Source organism: Chrysemys picta, chromosome 1 (genome assembly GCF_011386835.1).
Source record: "Chrysemys picta bellii isolate R12L10 chromosome 1, ASM1138683v2, whole genome shotgun sequence".
Classification (NCBI taxonomy): domain Eukaryota; kingdom Metazoa; phylum Chordata; order Testudines; family Emydidae; genus Chrysemys; species Chrysemys picta.
This window is the reverse complement of record NC_088791.1, coordinates 191,408,536-191,428,296: the sequence shown is the minus strand read 5'-3', so window position 1 is coordinate 191,428,296 and position 19,761 is coordinate 191,408,536. Positions and strand designations below refer to the sequence as shown.

At 44.7% G+C, this 19,761-nt stretch overlaps 1 protein-coding gene across 25 annotated transcripts in view; it reads right to left on the bottom strand.

Moving 5' to 3' along the window:
• Nucleotides 1-3,340: 3,340 nt before the first annotated feature.
• The window catches only part of ITSN1 (intersectin 1), a 200,261-nt gene continuing 183,840 nt past the window's right edge, over nt 3,341-19,761 (bottom strand). For 24 of the 25 annotated variants that reach the window (XM_065589903.1, XM_042855793.2, XM_065589957.1 and 21 more), the window contains 7 exons: nt 19,304-19,471; nt 11,077-11,289; nt 10,424-10,545; nt 7,814-7,896; nt 7,616-7,699; nt 6,967-7,140; nt 3,341-5,541 (listed from right to left, as the gene is read on the bottom strand). In XM_065589903.1, coding sequence (XP_065445975.1) covers nt 5,393-5,541; nt 6,967-7,140; nt 7,616-7,699; nt 7,814-7,896; nt 10,424-10,545; nt 11,077-11,289; nt 19,304-19,471 — 993 coding nt within the window. In that variant the 3' untranslated portion in view covers nt 3,341-5,392. Of the gene's footprint in view, nt 5,542-6,966; nt 7,141-7,615; nt 7,700-7,813; nt 7,897-9,497; nt 9,574-10,423; nt 10,546-11,076; nt 11,290-19,303; nt 19,472-19,761 lie in introns of those variants that run through there. The other variant, XM_065589973.1, reaches the window with a different exon arrangement.

Sequence of the window (19,761 nt, the reverse complement as noted above, 5' to 3'; positions counted from 1 at the left end):
TGAGTTACTAGAATAGGCATCTGTGGGGCGCAGGAGGCCATGTGTTACTGAACTCTGCATTACTTTCATGAAATCTCTCTGCTGCTGCTGTGAACTTAGAGTCAACTATTTTGCACGATAGGCTTGAATGCCAAGATTCCGCTACAGGTTTGAAGTCTCTTTGAAGACTTGTCAAGGAAAAAGGCGAAATTCCTCAGGTGCAATACAAAACCAAAACCATGTAGTTCAAAGAAACCTTTGCAGGACCCCATCCTGGAATCTGACCTGCCAGGAGTCACAGACACCCACTAAGAGTGCTAGTGAAGTCAGCAGCAATCTGCCCACATTTATCAGATTGTAGGATTGGGGCTTTAGACTGTAAGCCCTTTAGGGCAGAGATTCTGTCCACCTTTGTTTGTACAGTGCCTGGCACAATGGGGCCCTGATCACAACTGAGACCTCTGGGGGCTATTGAAATATAAATATTAAGTGTTGAAAGTAGAACAGACTAAGGTGGCACTGCATGATGATCAATGTATTGCCCTTCTAAGATTACTGGTCAATACTCAAATATCATGGTACTGCCAGTCTACTCTATAAATACAATAAAGGAATATTTGTACAGTAATTATTTTCCATACAATGTAAGGTACTGGCTACTGTCTATGTGTCTCTTATCCCCCTACTAATCAGAATGTCAGTCTTAGTCAAATGTCTGTGTGACTATATTGTTCTCTAGGGCTCATTTCCAGAAGATACAAGCCCTAATAGTACTCCAGCCAACAGAGACTCTCATTTACCTTAAGTGACAGAGGTTTGTGCTTTGGGATCATAAAATCCTTGATGATTGGGAGGACTGTGTAGTCATGAGGTGTAGAATAGCTGACAAGCATGAAGTCCCATGCAGCCATAGAATCATTACAAACAATGTGGAAGGCTGTCTAATTCCTGAATAAGGAAAAATGGATAATAATTGATCAATATCTATAGACTTTTAGAGCTTTGGGTTAACCCTCTTAAAACAATTCAGTTTCAGAAGCTGACAGTACCACTGTATTACAGACTATTTAGTGTGAATGAGAGTGTGACATTAAGATCTCCTGTATTCATACCCAACACACTATTATAATAATCTCTGTACAAAATATGCCTTGTGAGGTATCATTTGAAAACTAATACTTTGCTGATCATGAATATTCTTGTAAATATATGTACACGGTGAGTATTAAGAGTTACGAATATACGCAGGAATTATGACTTAAAGTGTGTTTAAACCAGCATGTCAGGGGGAGTTGGTAAATAGGTCTGTCTTAGACAAAGGAATGCGTATTTGATTCTCTGACCAGCCCAGTCTTCAGGCAAAGCCAATGAAGGTCCATTTTTATGTATTAGGTAAACAAAGCTATTAAGCTTAAAAAGTGGAGGAAGGAAGAACATGGAGCTTCCTTCACCACCAACTCCATGTTGCCTTCCTCACAGCTTGAATAAACTTTCCTTTGAGGGGTAATTCTGGGAAGAATCCATTTCAGAGGTTTACTGCTCTATAAAGACAGGTGTGGGGGGCTTAAGTGATAAGCAATTGAATCAATTGACTGTGTCCAATATTACTGTATTCTAAAAATGTAGAGAGATTTTTTCTGAAAGCTAACACAACACTGGTGATTAATATTGTGAAATGTATGTATTAACACTATATGAGGAAATATGGATACTTATAATATTTAAGCTTTAAAGTCTGTGGCCAAACAGGGAAAAACAGGTTCCCCCCAAGACAGGAGAGAAGGCAATTATTTACCGTCTCCAATGTAAATTAAGGATGGTGGAATCAAAACAATGGGACCCCATTTACATACAGGGGGATGGGAAGCCCACAGGGAGGGAAGAGCAACCTGAGGTCATCCTCCCTCTTGAACCATTGGAAGATAGATGCAAAGGCAGAAGCCATCTTTGGTGTCCATCACTAGACAGACACATGGGAACAGAGCTCTTGCAAACTGAGGAAGAAGCATCTTGCAATCCAGGGTGGGGGTGGGAGGTTGAAGTCTCTGGAGACTGAATATAGGTGACAAACCTGCTTAGGCAAAGATTTTTCAACTAGGAAGACAAACAAAGCCGGCGTCTTATACTTCTTTGTAAGGTCCTGACTGAGGGAAAGTCAGTCAAGGCTGGGAAGAAGAAAGATTTGGGCGTGGGGGGGTGGGAGAGTGAGAAAAATCATCTTGAGCAAAGCCTATACCTTGCCAGATTAAGTTTTAGACTTTTAGATGTGTTTTCACTTTTATTTGCTTGTAACTATTTCTAAACTTTATTTCTTGTACTTGAACTTACTTAAAATCCTCTGCTTTTGTTCAACTCATTTCACCATTAATCCAAACCAGCAATGCTGTGTTTGAATTAAAGTGAATGTTAACTCCAATTAATTTAGCAAGTGGTTTGGGATTGTCTCTTTAAAGGAAAAAGTGGACTCTATTATTCTTCTGAATGTTGCAGGAGAGGGCTGAACATTTCAGAGCACATGGCTTTGAGGAAGTTTGGGACTGGAGGTCTGTTGGGGTCATCTGCTAATCTTAAGCAAGTCTGGGAAAGACAAAAGTGTGGCTGTGATAACTGCTGGCTGGCTGTTGGATTCAAAGTGGTTGAATCACAGCTGTATATCGCACAAAGCATATGCTGGCTGCATGCGTGTGTCCCAGGCTGGGAGCCAAAAGTAGCAGAAGCATTTTGGGGAATTCAGGGTTATAATATAAACAGTGACACAATCTCTCACTGGTCTGAACTGCACCCCAGAGCATGACAGGGAGAGAAAAAGAAAAGGGATATCTTGATGCACAGTAAGGGACAATTGGTAACCTTGATACACAGGGATTTGGGATTAGGTTCTTGTAGCCCATGTGATTGAGGGAGAAAGGTGCTGGTGAACTCCCATGCTTCACCCTATCATCATCTTTATATGTCTCCAATTTGCATTAATAGGGATTAGACACATACATGCTTGTACCTCAAGACTAGGCTGTCGTTTGAGACAAGTGATATTAGCCAGACAGATCTGTTACAATTACAAAATAAGGTGTGATCAGCCACGTTAGAGATTAGGGCTGACATTTTCATAGAAGTCTATAGAAGTTAAGTGTCCAGCTCCTATTGCATTTCAACAGAATTTGGGTACCTCCCTTAGGGGCCTTTCAAAATCATAGCTTAGATTTTTCTTTAAACCCAAGATGTTCCAACTGTGTCACTGGAATTCATGCTGGGTGACAAGAGCCCTTTAAAAGTGACCCTGCAAGTGTAACTACTTTGTAAACCATGAATTAGAACACTGAACTTCTTTACAGCTGGTGAGTCAAATTAGGACAGCAGTAAAAAGGTTAGAACAATGACATTTAATGTTACTCCACTTTTTTTCCTACCACACCAATGTGTATTTTCATATACATTATATTTAATAAAATGTACTGATATGGAAATAGGAAGCCATGGGTTTAGTTCTATTTACAGATTTTAATTGAAACATTTTTCTTAACAACATTGAAAAATAGAAACTTAAAGTTCTTTTAATTGTGTTTTCAGCCAGTTAGTGGTAAACAAATGCATGCCTTGAAGTTAAACTTCCTCTAAAACTTGGTCAGTTGACAGTTTCTAACTAAAGTGTGTATCTCTGTTTTGTTCAAAAAATACATACGAATGTCTGTCATTTCTGATACAAAATTCTACACTATCGTCAATAAATAAATAATAAAGAGATTTTTAAAAGTATGAAATGTAAACTTTGTTGTCCTTCCAACATACAGGATTTTGTTTTTCAATTTCTTGAAACATTACAGTGGTCTTGAAGGAAATTATAACACACAGACATTTCCCAGCACAGTTTACACTTACTACCATACTGTATCTAGCTATCCATTATGAAGATATCCTAATTTCCTAATGGAAATCATGACGACTTTTAGTGCTCTCCTGAGAGCACTGTCTATACAGGAAAGGTGGGAACCAGTACCAAAACGACATGCAAAGAACATCAAAACCTACCAACAAGCTCCACAAGAACATTAACATGCCAATGAAGGGGTTGACACCTCATTCTGAAATAAAGTCATTACAAAAATACCAGTTTATGCATGATACCTAGGTAATGAACAAAAGGACTCTAAGCAGAACAATGATGGACTTTACTCTCTTATGGGGCGCTACTGTCCCTGGAGGTCCCAATTCAGAAAAGCAATTGAGCATATGCTTAAAGTAAATGGGACTTAAGCACATCTGTAAAGTTAGGTTCTTTGCTGAACAGGGAAGGTTTGCTGAATCAGGGCCTATATATGTGTGGGGAGTTACATGTGTCAATCTCTGCCCTGCCCCCAAGATGACAACAAGACCCCTTTTACTTTGGGGTTACTCACTCTGCACAATCAGAAACAAAGATTTTTTTGGGGGGGGGGGGTCACATCTAATATAGCCAAACTCAGAATGAACCTGGTTTGCAATGAACGCCTTTTGTGAGCTACAGTACGCTACTGTCCTGATTTCAAAACCAAGATGTCAAATATGTTTAGGCACAGTACAATTTAATAACCAGCCACCACTGATTGCTTTGCAATCTAGACTCTACGGGGTAGAAATTAGCTTCCTGAGCTAGAGCAGTGATTTCTTGTCACAGCTGGTGACTTGATCATCCATCAGCTGTCATACAATTAAGCAGCAGTAGTAAAGAAGTGGTACAGTACAACATTCTCTCTCCTTCACTTATTGTTTAAACATTTACAAACCTCCAGGAAATGATGGTACTCTGTTAGGGTGAAATTCACTGCTGTGGAGAGCGCTAGCACAAGGCCTGTGCACTGTTTAAGTTTCTTTTAAACCTTATTTTGAGAGTGCAATAATGGTACCTTCTGTGTTAATATATTTAAAAACAACAACATTTCAAATACCACCATAACAATCCTAAAGAAAATCAGAGATCTTCTTACCTGGTAAGTGTTCATTCATGTCATGTTTATACACCACTTTGTGGGGCAATAGGCACAAAATTCCTATGGGGAAGTTTACAGAAAGCCTTCAAACATACAATCAGTGCCCTCTTCATTTAAATAAACATTACAGTAACTGGAGTAAGTGCAACAACCCTACATGGTTTGTTCACCTTTCAGCTTGGAGCACAAGTTATGACTATGTTACTTCAGAAACCCTGAAAACTATAATGAAGTTCCACACAGAGACAGAGATCTGCTCCCAAAACTGGGATTCAATTTTCAGCAAGGATTATCAAGGCACATAGATTTTCCTGTTTGCTTTGATAACCCCTTTGCACATGAAGAACAAGCAGTAGTTTCATATAAAAGGAATAAGGATTTCTAGACAGCTTCTGCAGACACCTATTGCAGTGAACTCAGATTAAAGTGAAACATTGGTGCATTTTCCTCTAAGGTTCATCGAACAATTGCAGATCTAGTCGGACTACGATCTCTCCTGTTGGGACTTCGTGCAGGAGGAGACACTTTGTAACTGGTCCCTTTGAGCCCTGATCCTTCTTAATGTCCGCCACACGAATTTCAGTTCGGCCCAAAAAGTCTGAAACATAAAATCAGCATATTCAGAGTGAAATAAATTTTCACTTTATTTTCTGACAACATATTACTTCAAAGAAGGCACTAGCTTCCATCTGCATTGGGAATATAAGGAGAAAATATGCCCTCTTTCAACAATAGTTTTATGGCTAATATAAGTAAAGCCAAATCTCTTGAATCTAAAACTGGCTTTTCTAATTTGCTTTTATATTCCATCTACCTTTTTTTTAAATGAATACATTTTAATCAAAAACATCAGGTAAAAGTACAAGAAACAAAAGGGATATTCAATTAAATTAAAAGGTGACAAATTCAAAGCTGACAAGTGAATATTTTTTCACACAATGCATAATTAGACTGTGGAAGTCATTGCCACAGGAATCCATTGAGGCCAAGAATTTAGCAAGTTCTTAAAATATTGGACATCTGTATTGATATAAAGAATCTAGCATTATCATGGTTAATGATGATAAACATTTTGGAAGGGATATTAAACTTTGTGCTTCCAAGCTTAAGCCTCTTTCTAACTACTAGTGATCAGGATGAGATCTAATATTGGGGGGCAGATTACCCCATATGTGCCTACTGTGGGTTTCTTATACCTTCCTCTGAAGCATATGGTACTGGGCATTGTCAAAGACTGGATACGGGACTAGATGGACCACAGGTCTGATCCAGTCTGGCAATGCCTGCATTCTTATATTACAATCCAAAAATCATACGTGCCAAACAAAACACCAAAAATGTTAAACCATTGGACTGGATCATCCATATCATTCATGGGATCAGTAATTACAAGTATGTAACTCTTAAATCACCCAAAAAAAAAAATGAAGGCAACAGTTGTGAAAGGGGAGAACAGATCATCCAGGTGAAATATTATTTTAGGGTGAAATCCACCTCAGTTCAGTGAAATGGGGCCAGCACCAGGACAATGCACCACTTAAGGATATGTCTACACAACAGCGGCACAGCTACAGCATTGCAGCTGTGCCACTGTAACGCTGTAGCTTTAAACATGCCCTTATGTAGGCATACACCTGCTAGCTTTTGTCTAGCTAGCACAGCAAAACACAGCAGTGAAAACACAGCAGCCCAGACCCCAGGACAGGTTAAGACTGCGAGTGTGTATCCCAGCGTTCCAGGCAGGCTTGTTCAGTCTGTGCTGAAGCCCATGGTGCCATGTCTTCACTGCTATCTTTAGCTGTGCTGTGCTAGCCAGATTAAAGCTGGTCCAGGTACGTGTACCCAACCTGCAATCACAGCTTTAACTGCACTGGAGATGTATACCCTAAGAGGCATGTCAGAGCTATAAACTGAGTGCTTCTATGCTGTTAAATGTTTATGTCAGCACCCATGTAACGCCTAATAAATGGAAAGGTGGGGAGAAGGGAAAACATCACCAGAAGTGTAGCAGCTTCATACTTACCGTCTGGGGAGAACTGATCCCTCTCAAACACAGTTATGCAGAGTACATCCTGCTCCAGATCTTTGATAAAGAATTGGCAGTTAGAGTTCCATTTAGGGTTGAGAGTGTCCTGCATAGTCTTGGTGATGTGACACTGAGAGCCCATTGTCACCTCACAGTATGGGTTACTCTTTCCTGAAAGGAATAAAGCAGATGCAGGGGTATGATCACATTTTGATGGGCATGGATTTAACATCCTTCTAAATACCCTCTACCGTCCATTACCATCTAATTAGGAAAAGGCTGCTGGGCTGCCACTACTTTAACAAACAAAGAGCATCTCTGGGGGCCCGTCCTGAGATGCATAGCCCTGGGGGCCCATCCAGAGCACCCTCAGCTCCTTGTGATTTCAGCACCTTGCGGGATCGAGTCTTGTGTGAGTGACACTAAGAAACTTGTAAAAAAAAAAAAAATACTGAAATACATGACAACTGCCCAAGTTTCGCTGTCCTGCAAGGAACTGTTTCTGTGAATATGAGGTTCATTAAAACCGCTTCATTTCACAAAATCTACATTTTGGGCCTATATTTTCTTTAGCATTAGACAGACAGGAACATCCAGGGGAAGCGTCCTTTATAACACACACTAGGAAAATCAGTAAGGTCCTTACCATGTGACCTGCAGGGTTTTAGTTCAATGCCTTCCACAATGTTCACCATCAACCTTCCAATGCCTGTTGCCCTTTGGGAGCGAACTGTGGAGGGATGCGCGGGGGGGGGGGGGGGAGAGGAATGACAAAATTCATTAGTATGCACCTGGCTTTTGACACTTCCATGAAAGACTACAGGCATCGAATCCCACACTGTACCTAAGTAGGCCTTTTCCCTCTTCTTCTTCTCAGTCTCTATGTAAAGTTCAGAAGCAGCTTTAATTTTCTGAACCCAGGCAGTCCTTTGAAAGGAAAAGACAAAAAGTTACCCCACAGCATTATGATTACTATTTTATTTCTCTTTAGCACTACACAGCATACAAAAATAAAGACAGTCCCTGCTCCAGAGCCCTCACAACCTACAGGTCTGGGCCTATACTGGTATATGCTAGATTGGAGCCCTGCACCTGTCAGTCAATGCGACTCTGCAGAGGTGTAAAGGTCTATATGTAAGAAGGCCTAAGAGGCAGAATCACAATGGCCAGGACACAGTGGGAAATCAAGAGTTGGGGATAACTGTTCCCTCCCATTCCTCCTGCATTACTACAATAAACTAACTGGGCATTACAAAATCTCTGGGGACCAGAGGCTCAGCTAGTGTAAATCAGTGTAGCTCTACTGACTTCACTGGTGCTTCGCTGTGTTATGCCAGCTGAAAAACTGGCCTGTGCAGTTTTTAGAAGTGATGTTAAAGGGGAGACGATGGTGACTTTGTAAACCAGGACGGGGAGGTCATTTCACTCATAGGGACTTAGCCTGGAAAAATGCACAGAGAAAAGAGTGGAAGAAAGAAACAGAGAGAGCATCAAGGCTGGTGTTACAGGCAGAGTTCAGGAGCAGTACCAAGATATCTAAGAAAGGATGTGGTGTAGGCAAATGGGGGCTCCACACATGTATCAAGTGTAGAATTTAGCCTTAGGTTTTGCAGTTCTAAATATTTACAAGCAAAAATTAAATTGTTGGCCAAATTCATCATTTACAGATGCTAATGCAGTATTTCAGTTGCTGTTAATAAAAACCCAAACCTCTAGGTGTCAGTGATCTTAAGTGTTAAAACGTTGCTTTCTGCATCATCTGCACAGTGCAAAATCACTCAACTGGTAGTATCATTCAAATTTGGTAGAAAATATATTCAGAGTGCTGAGATATTGGCTGGCTGCACTAACCACTCCAATACAGAATATGCAACTGTTGTGACGGATCACTATGTGAAACATGGGGCCTGATCCCCAACTAGCGTAAACTTGTGTTGTTCTATTAAAGTCAATACAGCTAGGTCAATTTTCATTCGCTGAGGATCTGTCCCACTCTGTTAATTTGTAAAACACCTAAGAGAACTACTGTGATCCTGCCGTGGTATGGACTTTTAAGCCTAGGACAATTTTTAAGCCTAGAAATCGCAATTCTATATCGTGTCATTCCTGTTTGTTCTCCCTCCTAGGAGGTCCCCCTCTGAGTTCCAGGAGTCCCTCGTTTGCCTCCCCTTTCTATCCCACTCCCCCTTCCTGCAGAGGTCCTGTCCTGTGGCAACAGAGAAGGGATGTGCCTTGCTCCTCTGGAGTCCCGCTCACTGCAACTCCATGCATTCACCAGAGCTGGTTGCTAGAGAGTGAGGTCAGGTATCCACTCCTTCCAGGGCCTGAGGGTGACAGCTCCACAACACCCCCTGCTAGGGCCGCTGGGGAGCAACGGATGTTTTACCCAGGTTTATATGCATTAAAATCTTTACAAATGATGCCTTTACAAGCAAGGATCATACTGAGCCTGTACTGAGGGCCACACCACACCGCCTCTTCTCTTATTGCCCCATCAGCTTCTGCAGGACTGAGGCTTTCACTTTTTAACAAAAGTTATTTTTCTAGTCCTTATGTTTTTTGACCTGATGCAGTGGTGTCTTCTTGAGGTTGCAGACAGACAGACTGAAACAAAAGTATCAGGAGAGATGGAATCGCCCTGACTTGTCTCACTTTATTTGTTGACTCTGGAGCGGAATGACGTCAAATTGAGTTTTCCCTTTGTTAACCATTTCCCTAGTGGTCTGGGTCAAGTTAGAGAAGGGTATATCACTTTTTAATTTGATTCCCATTTTCAAATAATTATAATTACCACAGCATTCACCATACTAAGTACAGGGAATACTACAAACACCTGGGTAATGTTACCTACTTGCAAAGACAATTATAAAGATCAGGGCCGGCTCCAGGCACCAGCCGAGCAAGCTCCTGCTTGGGGCAGCAGATTCTAAGGGGCGGCTTCCCTCCAATCCTTTTTTTTTTTGCTTCGCCGCTCTGTTGGGGGTGGTGGCACGGGGGAGGTGAGCTTGCTCCATCTCCCTCAGCCGGTGCCGGGTCTGCAGCAAGCCCAGCAGGGCAGCCCGCGTCCTTTCCTGCCCGCCGACCAGAGCGGCGCAGAGCCCTCCCGGCAGACGGCGCGGCGGGAGGGGCCGCGTGGCGAGTGCCCTGCTGAAGGAAGCCCTGGGCGCCCCCCTTCTCTCTCTCCCTCCGCCTCCCCCCCTGCTAGCCGGGGCACGTACTCCACTGCCCAGGGCATGTCTGCAGCACAGGGAGTCCCCCTGCAACCTGGCTCCAGCCGCCCCACACGGTTTTTTGTTTTTTTTGCTTCGCCACTCCAGCCGCCCCAACTTGGGGCGGCAAAAAAGCCAGAGCTGACCCTGATAAAGATTTTCATGGTGATTGTCGTGTGTGCATGCATATGAACACATACATCAAAATCTTTAGAGTCAGCAGTGAGGAGGCTGCAGTGACTTACCTTTCATTTATGCTTTCTGCACGAAGCGTGTAGACTCTATCAATGTGGGAGATATGGAAGATGGGCTCATCTCCAGAAGGGTCTGTGGGTAATTTTACTAGTACCTCATTTAGAAAAATGGGCTGTGAAATATTAGGCAAAGCTAGAGTAATACAGCACTATATCTGAACACACTGGAATGCTCAACGCAATACAGACTGTTTTTGTTTATGCCCAGAATATCCCCTCTCGCCTCCCGCTTTTTAAACTCCCTTCTTCAAAGGGCTTGTGTCTCATTCACCCTTTCTCTTGCCAAAGACAGCTCCCTCCAGATACTGTGAATGCTTCTACTTGAGTCAGAGAGTCACAGCGTGTTTCAAAGTTCTCCCTTCCCACAAGCAGCACACTGCCCTCTGCATCACTTCCCTCTTTCTGTAGCTGGGATACTTGAAGTTAGCTAATAGGATGCTCAAAAGTGCTTTCCTTTATACAGATCAAGCTGACAACCTGTCCAGCACGAGCACCACAGGACTGGAGTCCCAAGTGTACTTGACAGCCTCTCTTTCTTATACAGCAACAGACAGTGCCATTGCCCACCCCTCCAAGTAGGGAACTGCCACCTTCCTGAACTGTTAAAACACCAATAGCTTGGCTACCATAAAAGCGGTACTTACAGTTTTATACATTTTATACTGCAGATTAGACTTGGGGCTGAAGACCTTGTCTGTACCAGAGGAACCAAGAGGCTTTATGATCTGAGTCAGCAGGAGGAAATCATTGAACAGAAAACCATACAGTTCCTTGTTGCTCTTGGCTTTGTAGAGTTTCCCACTGTGCAGAAACTTGCGTGGTCCCAAGCAGTTTGTAACAGAATTAAAGACGAGTTGCTGAGAAAAGAAGAACAACAATGCAATGTACAAAATCAAACCATCGAGGCTCCCCTGGAAGAGATCAAATACAGGTTTGAGTTCTGACATTTGCTTCAGCTCATTTCAAAGAGATGATGGGTAATGCCTCAGTCTCACAGTATGAGCAGCACAAGGCATAGAAAGGTGATAGAAAAATAACTATTAATTTGAGGATAGGTCCATCAGTGGCTACTAGCCAGGATGGGCAGGGATGGTGTCCTAGCCTCTGTTGGCCAGAAGCTGGGAATGGGTGACAGGGGAAGGATCACTTGATGATTACCTGTTCTGTTCATGCCCTCTGGGGCACCTGGCATTGGCCACTGTCGGAAGACAGGATACTGGGCTAGATGGACCTTTGATCTGACCCAGTATGGCCGTTCTTATGTTGATCTGGGGCTCTTCAGTATGACTGGGCCAGCACATGATGAGGGCAAGGAAGACAAAAGCTCTTGGGCCTCTTTTTGATCTTTCCTGCTGCATACTGGTATCACTGTGGGGGAGGCAACAAAGCTGATGGATCTTCCCTGATTGGTGGTTGTCACGCGCATGGAGTCAATGGGCCTCCCTATTGGCTGATCCATCTCCACAGCGGCTGTAAGAGTTAGCATGTGTGTGTGTTGGGGTGGGGGGCATATGGTCTTGCTCCTGTGTTTGGATTTCACCCTCTAGTTCATACCCAGGGGCTTCTGGATAACCATGGTGCTGCTTCTTTTTGTGCTCGTGACGCTTGGTTTAGCAGGTTATCTGCTAGTCAGTGGTTATGGGGAGGAGTTTGGATTAATTGCACATTATCCACTAGCTCTTATAAAAAACAGTTACTCACCTTCTCATAAGTCTCAGAGGGGTAGCCGTGTTAGTCTGAATCTGTAAAAAGCAACAGAGGGTCCTGTGGCACCTTTAAGACTAACAGAAGTATTGGGAGCATAAGCTTTCGTGGGTAAGAACCTCACTTCTTCAGATGCAACCTGCATCTGAAGAAGTGAGGTTCTTACCCACGAAAGCTTATGCTCCCAATACTTCTGTTAGTCTTAAAGGTGCCACAGGACCCTCTGTTGCTTCTCATAAGTGTTGTTCTCCGAGATGTGTTGCTCATGTCCATTCCAGTTAGGTGTGCGCGTGCCGCGTGCACGGTCGTCGGAAAGTTTTCCCTTAGCAGCATCCGTGCAGTTGGCTGTGGAGCCCCCTGGAGTGGCGCCTTCCTGGCACTCAATATATGACCCTGCTGACCCGACCCCCTTCAGTTCCTTCTTGCCGGCTACTCCGACAAAGGGGAAGGCGGGTGGGTTTGGAATGGACATGAGCAACACATCTCGGAGAACAACAGTTACGAGAAGGTGAGTAACCATTTTTTCTTCTTCGAGTGATTGCTCATATCGATTCCAGTTAGGTGACTCCAAAGTTCCTCCCTGGAGGAAGGGTCGGAGTTAAGGAATAGCTGATTGGAGCACCACTCTGCCAAAAGCCTCATCATCTCTGCCATGCTGGATGATGGCATAATGGGAGGTGAACATATGCACTGAGGACCAAGTTGCTGCCCTGCAGATTTCTTGAATCGGGGCCTGGGCTAGGAATACTGCTGGTGAGGCTTGTGCCCTTGTGGAATGTGCCTTAAGAGTGGAGCTGGGACCTTGGCCAGCTCGTAACAAGTGTGGATGCAGGCTGTAATCCAGGAAGATATTCTTTGAGATGAGACCGGGAGACCTTTCATCCGGTCTGCCACCGGTACGAACAGCTGGTTTGACTTCCTGAATGGCTTTGTGCATGCAATGTAGAATGCTAGCACCCACCGACAGGATCGGCGGTCGCCTAGGGCACTAACATCTGGAGGGCGGCAACCGCGGCAGCTGGATCTTCGGCCGCTCCGGTCGTCGTCGGCATTTCAGGGGTGGGACCTTCTGCCGCCTCTGTTGGGGGCAGCATTTCGGGGGCAGGACCTTCTGCCGCCTAGGGCGGCAAAAAAGCTGGCGGCGCTCCTGCCCACCAAACATCCAATGAGTGTAGCCTCTGCTGTTGGGTACTGTTGTGAGGCTTAGGATAAAAGATGTGTAAAAAAATGTCTTGCCTAGTAAAGAATTGTGACATTACCTTAGGAAGAAAGGCTGGGTCAGGTCTTAGTTGCACCTTGTCCTTGTGGAAGATTGTGTATGGAGGATCAGAGGTAAGGGCCTTTAACTCCAACACCCTCCTAGCTCATGTGATGGCTACCAGGAAAGCTATCTTCCACGACAAATAGAGAAGGGAGCAAGTCGCCAATGGTTTGAATAGGGTCCCCATTACTCTGGAGAGTACCAGGTTAAGGTCCCATGCAGGAACAGGCTGTCTAACCTGTGGATGTAGCCGTTCCATACCCTTAAAGAAACATCCTACCATAGGATTAGCAAATAGAGAACGCCCAGACACTCCCGGATGGAAGGCCAAGATGGCCGCAAGGTGTACCTTGATGGATGACATTGCCAGGCCTTGTTGGTGGAGGTGCAGAAGATCCTCCAGGGTGAGTGGTATAGACGCCTGGAGTGGAGGTGTCTGTTGCTGGGCACACCAGCAAGTGAACCTCTTCCACTTGGGTAGATAAGTGGCCCTGATGGATGGTTTCCTGCTGCCGAGTAGAACCTCCGAGCACAGGAGCTCCATGGGGTTTAACCATGAAGCTTCTAGCCATGAGATGGAGGGACTGGAGGTCAGGTTGGTGAAGGCAACCATGATCCTGAGTGATCAGTATGACGGTACCTCCCATAAGGCTTTATGGGAATGTGACGTAACTGGAATATGTTTTGTGCTGCCTGTGCCATGTAACATATCTCTGTAAAGGTTATGGTCTACTATATCTATTCATCCTATTTGTACACATATATCATTTTGTACTTGAGGTTAAGCATATTGGCTGTATACTTGTTTGATTTCTAAGTAAGCTTTGTGAGGCATTTGGTCAGCTTCTTTAGGAAGGAATTCGCAAGGTTAAGTACCCGATCAGGAAGCACTTGGGGAACAATGCATCTTGGAATGCTCCAATCCACATAAGAAGACTTCCTGGAGAAAATACAAGATACCATGTGGACAATGGCTTCTGCCTGTAAAGACTGAGTCATGCATGGACATGTGACTTGCCCAGGTGACTCCTAAACTCCATCTTGGAGCTGGACCTTGCATAGGGGTGAGGAGGGGGGTCTCCACCCACAAGAGAAAATCTATTTAAACCCGTGGGAGACCCCTCCATTCTGTCTTCAGCTGGCTAAAGAGAGAGCTCCCCCCAGGATACCGGAAAGAAACTGGAACAAAGGACAGTGTGCAGGGGGTGTGAGTGATTGCTGGACCCAGACTAAAAGGAGATTAGTCTGTAAAAGGGAGCATTCTGGAACTGGTGAGGATCTTATCTGTATTCAGTTTGATTAGACATAGATTTGTGCATTTTATTTTATTTTGCTTGGTGACTTACTTTGTTCTGTTACTACTTGGAACCACTTAAATCCTACTTTCTGTATTTAATAAAATCACTTTTTAATTATTAATTGACTCAGAGTATGTGTTAATACCTGGGGAGCAAACAACTGTGCATCTCTCTCTATCAGTGTTATAGAGGGCGAACAATTTATGAGTTTACCCTGCATAAGCTTTATACAGGGTAAAACGGATTTATTTGGGGTTAGACCCCATTGGGAGTTGGGCATCTGAGTGCTATAGACAAGCACACATCTGTGAGCTATTTTCAGGTAAACCTGCAGCTTTGGGGCAAGTAATTCAGACCCTGGGTCTGTGTTGGAGCAGACGGGAGTGTCTGGCTCAGCAAGACAGGGTGCTGGAGTCCTGAGCTGGCAGGGAAAGCAGGGGTAGAAGAAGTCTTGGCACATCAGGTGGCAGCTCCCAAGAGGGTTTCTGTGATCCAACACGTCACAATCAGATCGAGGTTGATTTGTAACATGATTGGGGTATCCACTGAAAGCTCCAGAAGCGTGGTGTACCAATGTTGACGGGGCCATGCTAGGGCCAGCAGAATTACCTGTGCTTTGTCTCTGCAGATCTTGAGCAGCACCTTGTGTAGGAGTGGGACCGGTGGGAAGGCATACATGAGTTGGTCTCCCCAGGGTAGCAGGAACGTGTTCTTGATTCCACCCGGGCTGTGTTTCTGGAAGAAGCAGAACATTGGGCACTTTCTGTTGCTCCGGGTGGCAGATATCGACCTGGGGAAACTCCCATCTTTGGAAGCTGGAATGAAGGCCATCCGGATGGATGGAACACTCGTGGTTGCAGAACGATCTGCTGAGGTGATCCGCTAGCTTGTTCTGCACTCCTGGGAGATAGGAGTCTCCATGTGAATGTAGTGGGCTATGCAGAACTCCCATAGCTGAAGGGCTTCCGACATAGCGGGGAGGAATGGGCTCCACCCTGCTTGTTGATGTAAAACACGTCAGTGGTGTTGTCGGTCATCACTGCTATGCACTGGCCTTGCATCCGAGACTGGAAAGTTTGGCATGCTAATCACACTGCTCTGAGCTCCCTGATATTGATATGGAGGGAAAGCTCATCCTGCGACCACAGGTCCTGTGTTCGGAGATCTTCCAGATGCGCCTCCCAACCCAGAGCTGACGCTTCCATTACTAGTGACAAGGAGGGCTGTGAGCTGTTGAAGGGGACACCTTCGCATACCATCTGAGGGTTGAGCGACCAATGTAGGGACTCCAGTATGTGTCCTGGCACTGGCACTACTGAGACCAGCCTGTCGCGTCCTGGGTGGTATACCAATGTGAGTCACGCTTGAAGGGCCCCGAGCCTTAGTCTGGCATGCTGGACCACGTAAGTACAGACTGCCATGTGGCCAAGGAGACCCAGGCATCCCCTTGCGGTGGTGGTCGGGTACCACCTGAGGCTTTGGATAATAATGTCTATCATGGCTTGGAATTGGATCTCTGGCAGGAACGCCCTTGCCTGTACCGAGTCCAGCACCACTCCGATGAACTCTAGTCTTTGGGTCAGTGATAAGGTTGACTTGTTCACATTGAGGAGGAGTCCCAGTCTCTCAAAAGTGGATCTGACCATGCGGACCTGAGATTCCACTTGCTCTCTGGTACGCCCCCTGAGCAGCCAGTCGTCTAGGTATAGGTATAGGTATACCTGCATCTGCCTCCTATGGAGGAAGGCTGCTACGACTGAGATGCACTTGGTGAACACTTGGGAGCGGCTGTGAACAAACCGAAGGGGAGGACCGTGAACTGATAGTGTTTGTGGTCGACTACAAACTACAGAAATCGTCTGTGCACAAGGCCAAATGACTATGTGAAAGTACACGTCTTTCATGTCAGCAGCAGCATACCAGTCTTCCGGATCCAAGGATGGGATAATAGAGCTCAGGGAGACCATGCGGAACTTCAACTTTACCATGAACTGGTTGAGCACTTGCAGGTCTAAAATGGGTCTGAGACCCCCCCTTTGCATTGGGGATTAGGAAATAGGGGGAGTAGAATCCCTTGCTCCTTAGATCCCGAGGAACCTCCTCCACTGCCCCTATAGCAAGGAGTGACTGCACCTCCTGGATAAGAAGTTGCTCGTGAGAAGGGTCCCTGAAGAGGGATGGGGAAGGGGGTGGGAGGGAGGGAAGGAGCAGAATGGGAGCGAATATTGCACTTCTACTGTGCAAAGAACCCAGGGGTCCGATGTTATTTGGGACCAAGCACAGTAGAAGTGGGACAGATGGGCCAGAAAACGGGTAAGGATCTGGTGGAGAGACAAGTGCGCCATCCTCAGTCGCATCTTCAAAAGGCCTGTTTAGAGCCTGAGGTTTGGACTGGCCTTGGCCCTGCCCTGAAGGGGGGTTGGAAGGCTTGTGCCTGCCATTCCTGCCCCTTCGTCTACAGAAATCCTGCCTCGGCCATGGAGAATATGGGTGCTGTTGTTGTGGTTGGGGCTTGCAGTGCTTGTGTTGGGTGGCCAGCGTGTGTAATCCCAACGACTTCGTGGTGGCCCTGGAGTCTTTCAAGCTGTGCAGCACGGAGTCTGTCTGCTTGGAGAACAGCCCCGCGCCCTCAAAGGGAAGGTCCTGCAGGGTTTGCTGCACTTCCGGGGGGTAGCCCGTACGCCTGAAGCCATGAGGCCCTCCTCATGGTTATGCCTGAGGAGAGGGTACGGGTGGCCGAGTTCGCAGAGTCTAGGGACGCCTGCAGTAAGGTCTGCACCACCACCTTCCCTTCCTTGAAAATGGTGGAGAATTTGGCCCTAGAGTCCACAGGGATCAGCTCTTTAAACTTCAACATTGAGGCCCATGAGTTGAAGTTATATTTGCTGAGGCTACCTTGCTGGTTAGCTATCCTCAGCTGAAGGCTCCCAGTGGCATAGATCTTCCTATCAAGAAGGTCCATCTTTTTGCCTCCTTAGATTTGGAGGCCAGCCCTTGCTGTCCCTGCTGCTCTTTCTTGTTAACTGCCGACACAACCAGGGATTGGGGAGAGATCCTGCTTCCAAACCTACTATCTAAACCATTTACTATGTAAACTAAAATGGGTAACTAGAACAATTAACTAAGGAGAAATGCTAAGGAAAGTCCTTGGTGAGCAAGCGAACGCTGTTCAATGGCCGTCACAGACAGTAAGAAGGAACTGAAAGGGGGTTGGGTCAGCAGGGTCATATATTGAACGCCATGAAGGCGCCACTCCGGGGGGCTCCACAGCCGACCCGATGGGAGCTGCTAAGGGAAAACTTTCCGACAACCGTGCATGCGGCACGCGCACACCTAATTGGAAACGGTATAAGCAATCACTTGAAGTTTAGTTTCAGTTTTTCCTTTTGGTAATGTGTAACTGTTAGGCCCTTTTGCACTTGTTGGCATTCTGGTGTCTCAGGGTCCACCCCACCCCATGGGGTCAGATGTTACGTAGAATGACTCCTTCCTCAGATTAGAAACAAGCCAATCTTTAGGAAGTGATGAAGGCAAGACTGTGGGAGGGCCCAATCTCTCAGCACAAAAGGTTGGGTGCTTTCACCTTGATATTTGTCAGCAACTGGCTAGCTGGTCTTTTGGGTGTGCCAGGGCAGGACCGTGGGGCTAGGGGAGCAGAATGACACCCCTTCTTCCCTACTCTCATTTGCCATTGGGCAATAGTTCTGCTTATTAAAACTGTGACCAACTGCACCACTTTTCTTAACTTGGCCTCTGGGTCTTTCCAGTGTGATGGCAGAAAAACAACATCATGCGGCTCCCCATTTATTGCCCCTCAATGAGCTGAAATACTTCTTTTCAGTTCATAAAAGATGATTTTTCAAATTGCCAGGACTGAAAACTCAATGTGGAGTTTGAAAATCAAGCTATATTCTCTCCACCTCTTCTACCCTGACCAGGAATAGGGGTGCCACAACTAGAACTTTTTTAAAGTTACTATTTTTATAGGACCTACAAAATCAAAATATTTTAGCATGACATCACTGAAGAGACTTTAGCATGACACCTGTAAAGTACCAGTTGGTGATGGACAAGACAAAGTGATTCCTCTCTGCAAAGTTTATAAATAGATTTGGTCAAAATTTTTTGAGTTTTCAAAGTTTAGATGAAGTTTTATCACAAAAGATGCTTGCTGTTTTTCAACCAGCTCGATTTATAAAGCAATAGAGAATAGTGTAGTAGTCCTTCATAATGGAAGGACGTATATACTGTATATTCAAGATAGAAGTATTACTATTGTAAAGTACTATATAAATTGAAGTTACAGTTGAGCAAAAATGGCAATATTTAAATCTGGCACCATTCCAAATACAGGAAACAAAAGCAATGCTTGCCAAATAGAAGAAAACAAAAAATCAATAGTGAAACGGATAGTTTGCATGAATGTAAGAGATGCCCCATGGAGGGCAAAAAAAGAAAAAAAAGAGAAGATAAGAAAGATTAAATGATGACAATATTCTTTTCATCTTTGGATGCAATTACATGTTCAAATCATTGTTTCGTCTTGGTTGGTGAGTAAACATGAAACATGACCATGCTATGTACTTCAATATGTGTTACAATGTTTACCTCAGACAGGCCTTCACATTGAACGTGAGCCTGGATCCATTCCAGCCTGTCTGAATTTTCCTTCTCACGCACCCCTTCATTTACTTGGGAACACAATTCTTCCGCTTTCTCCAGAGCATGCTTCAAGTGACTGTGATCAGGGTGATTTTCAGGAGTGTTTTCTATTATCTACAGGTAAGTAAAACAGCTTAGTTTCTTTTGTTACTGTTGACTGTAAATCCACCCATCTTGTCAGCTCTGCATTTTATTTTATTTCTTTATTTTTTTTTTAGAACTGGTCAAAATTTTCCAAATGTTAATGTTTTGGTTATTTTTTTCCCAAAAGTTCAAATTTCAGTGAAAAAACTGTTCTTTGTTTTGTTTTTGCAAAGAAATCATCCCATTTTGGCCAGTTCTATTGCTGACAAGTCTTTTAGCAAAATTTTTCATGAAGGCTGCTGGCTGGGTGCCCAACGTTG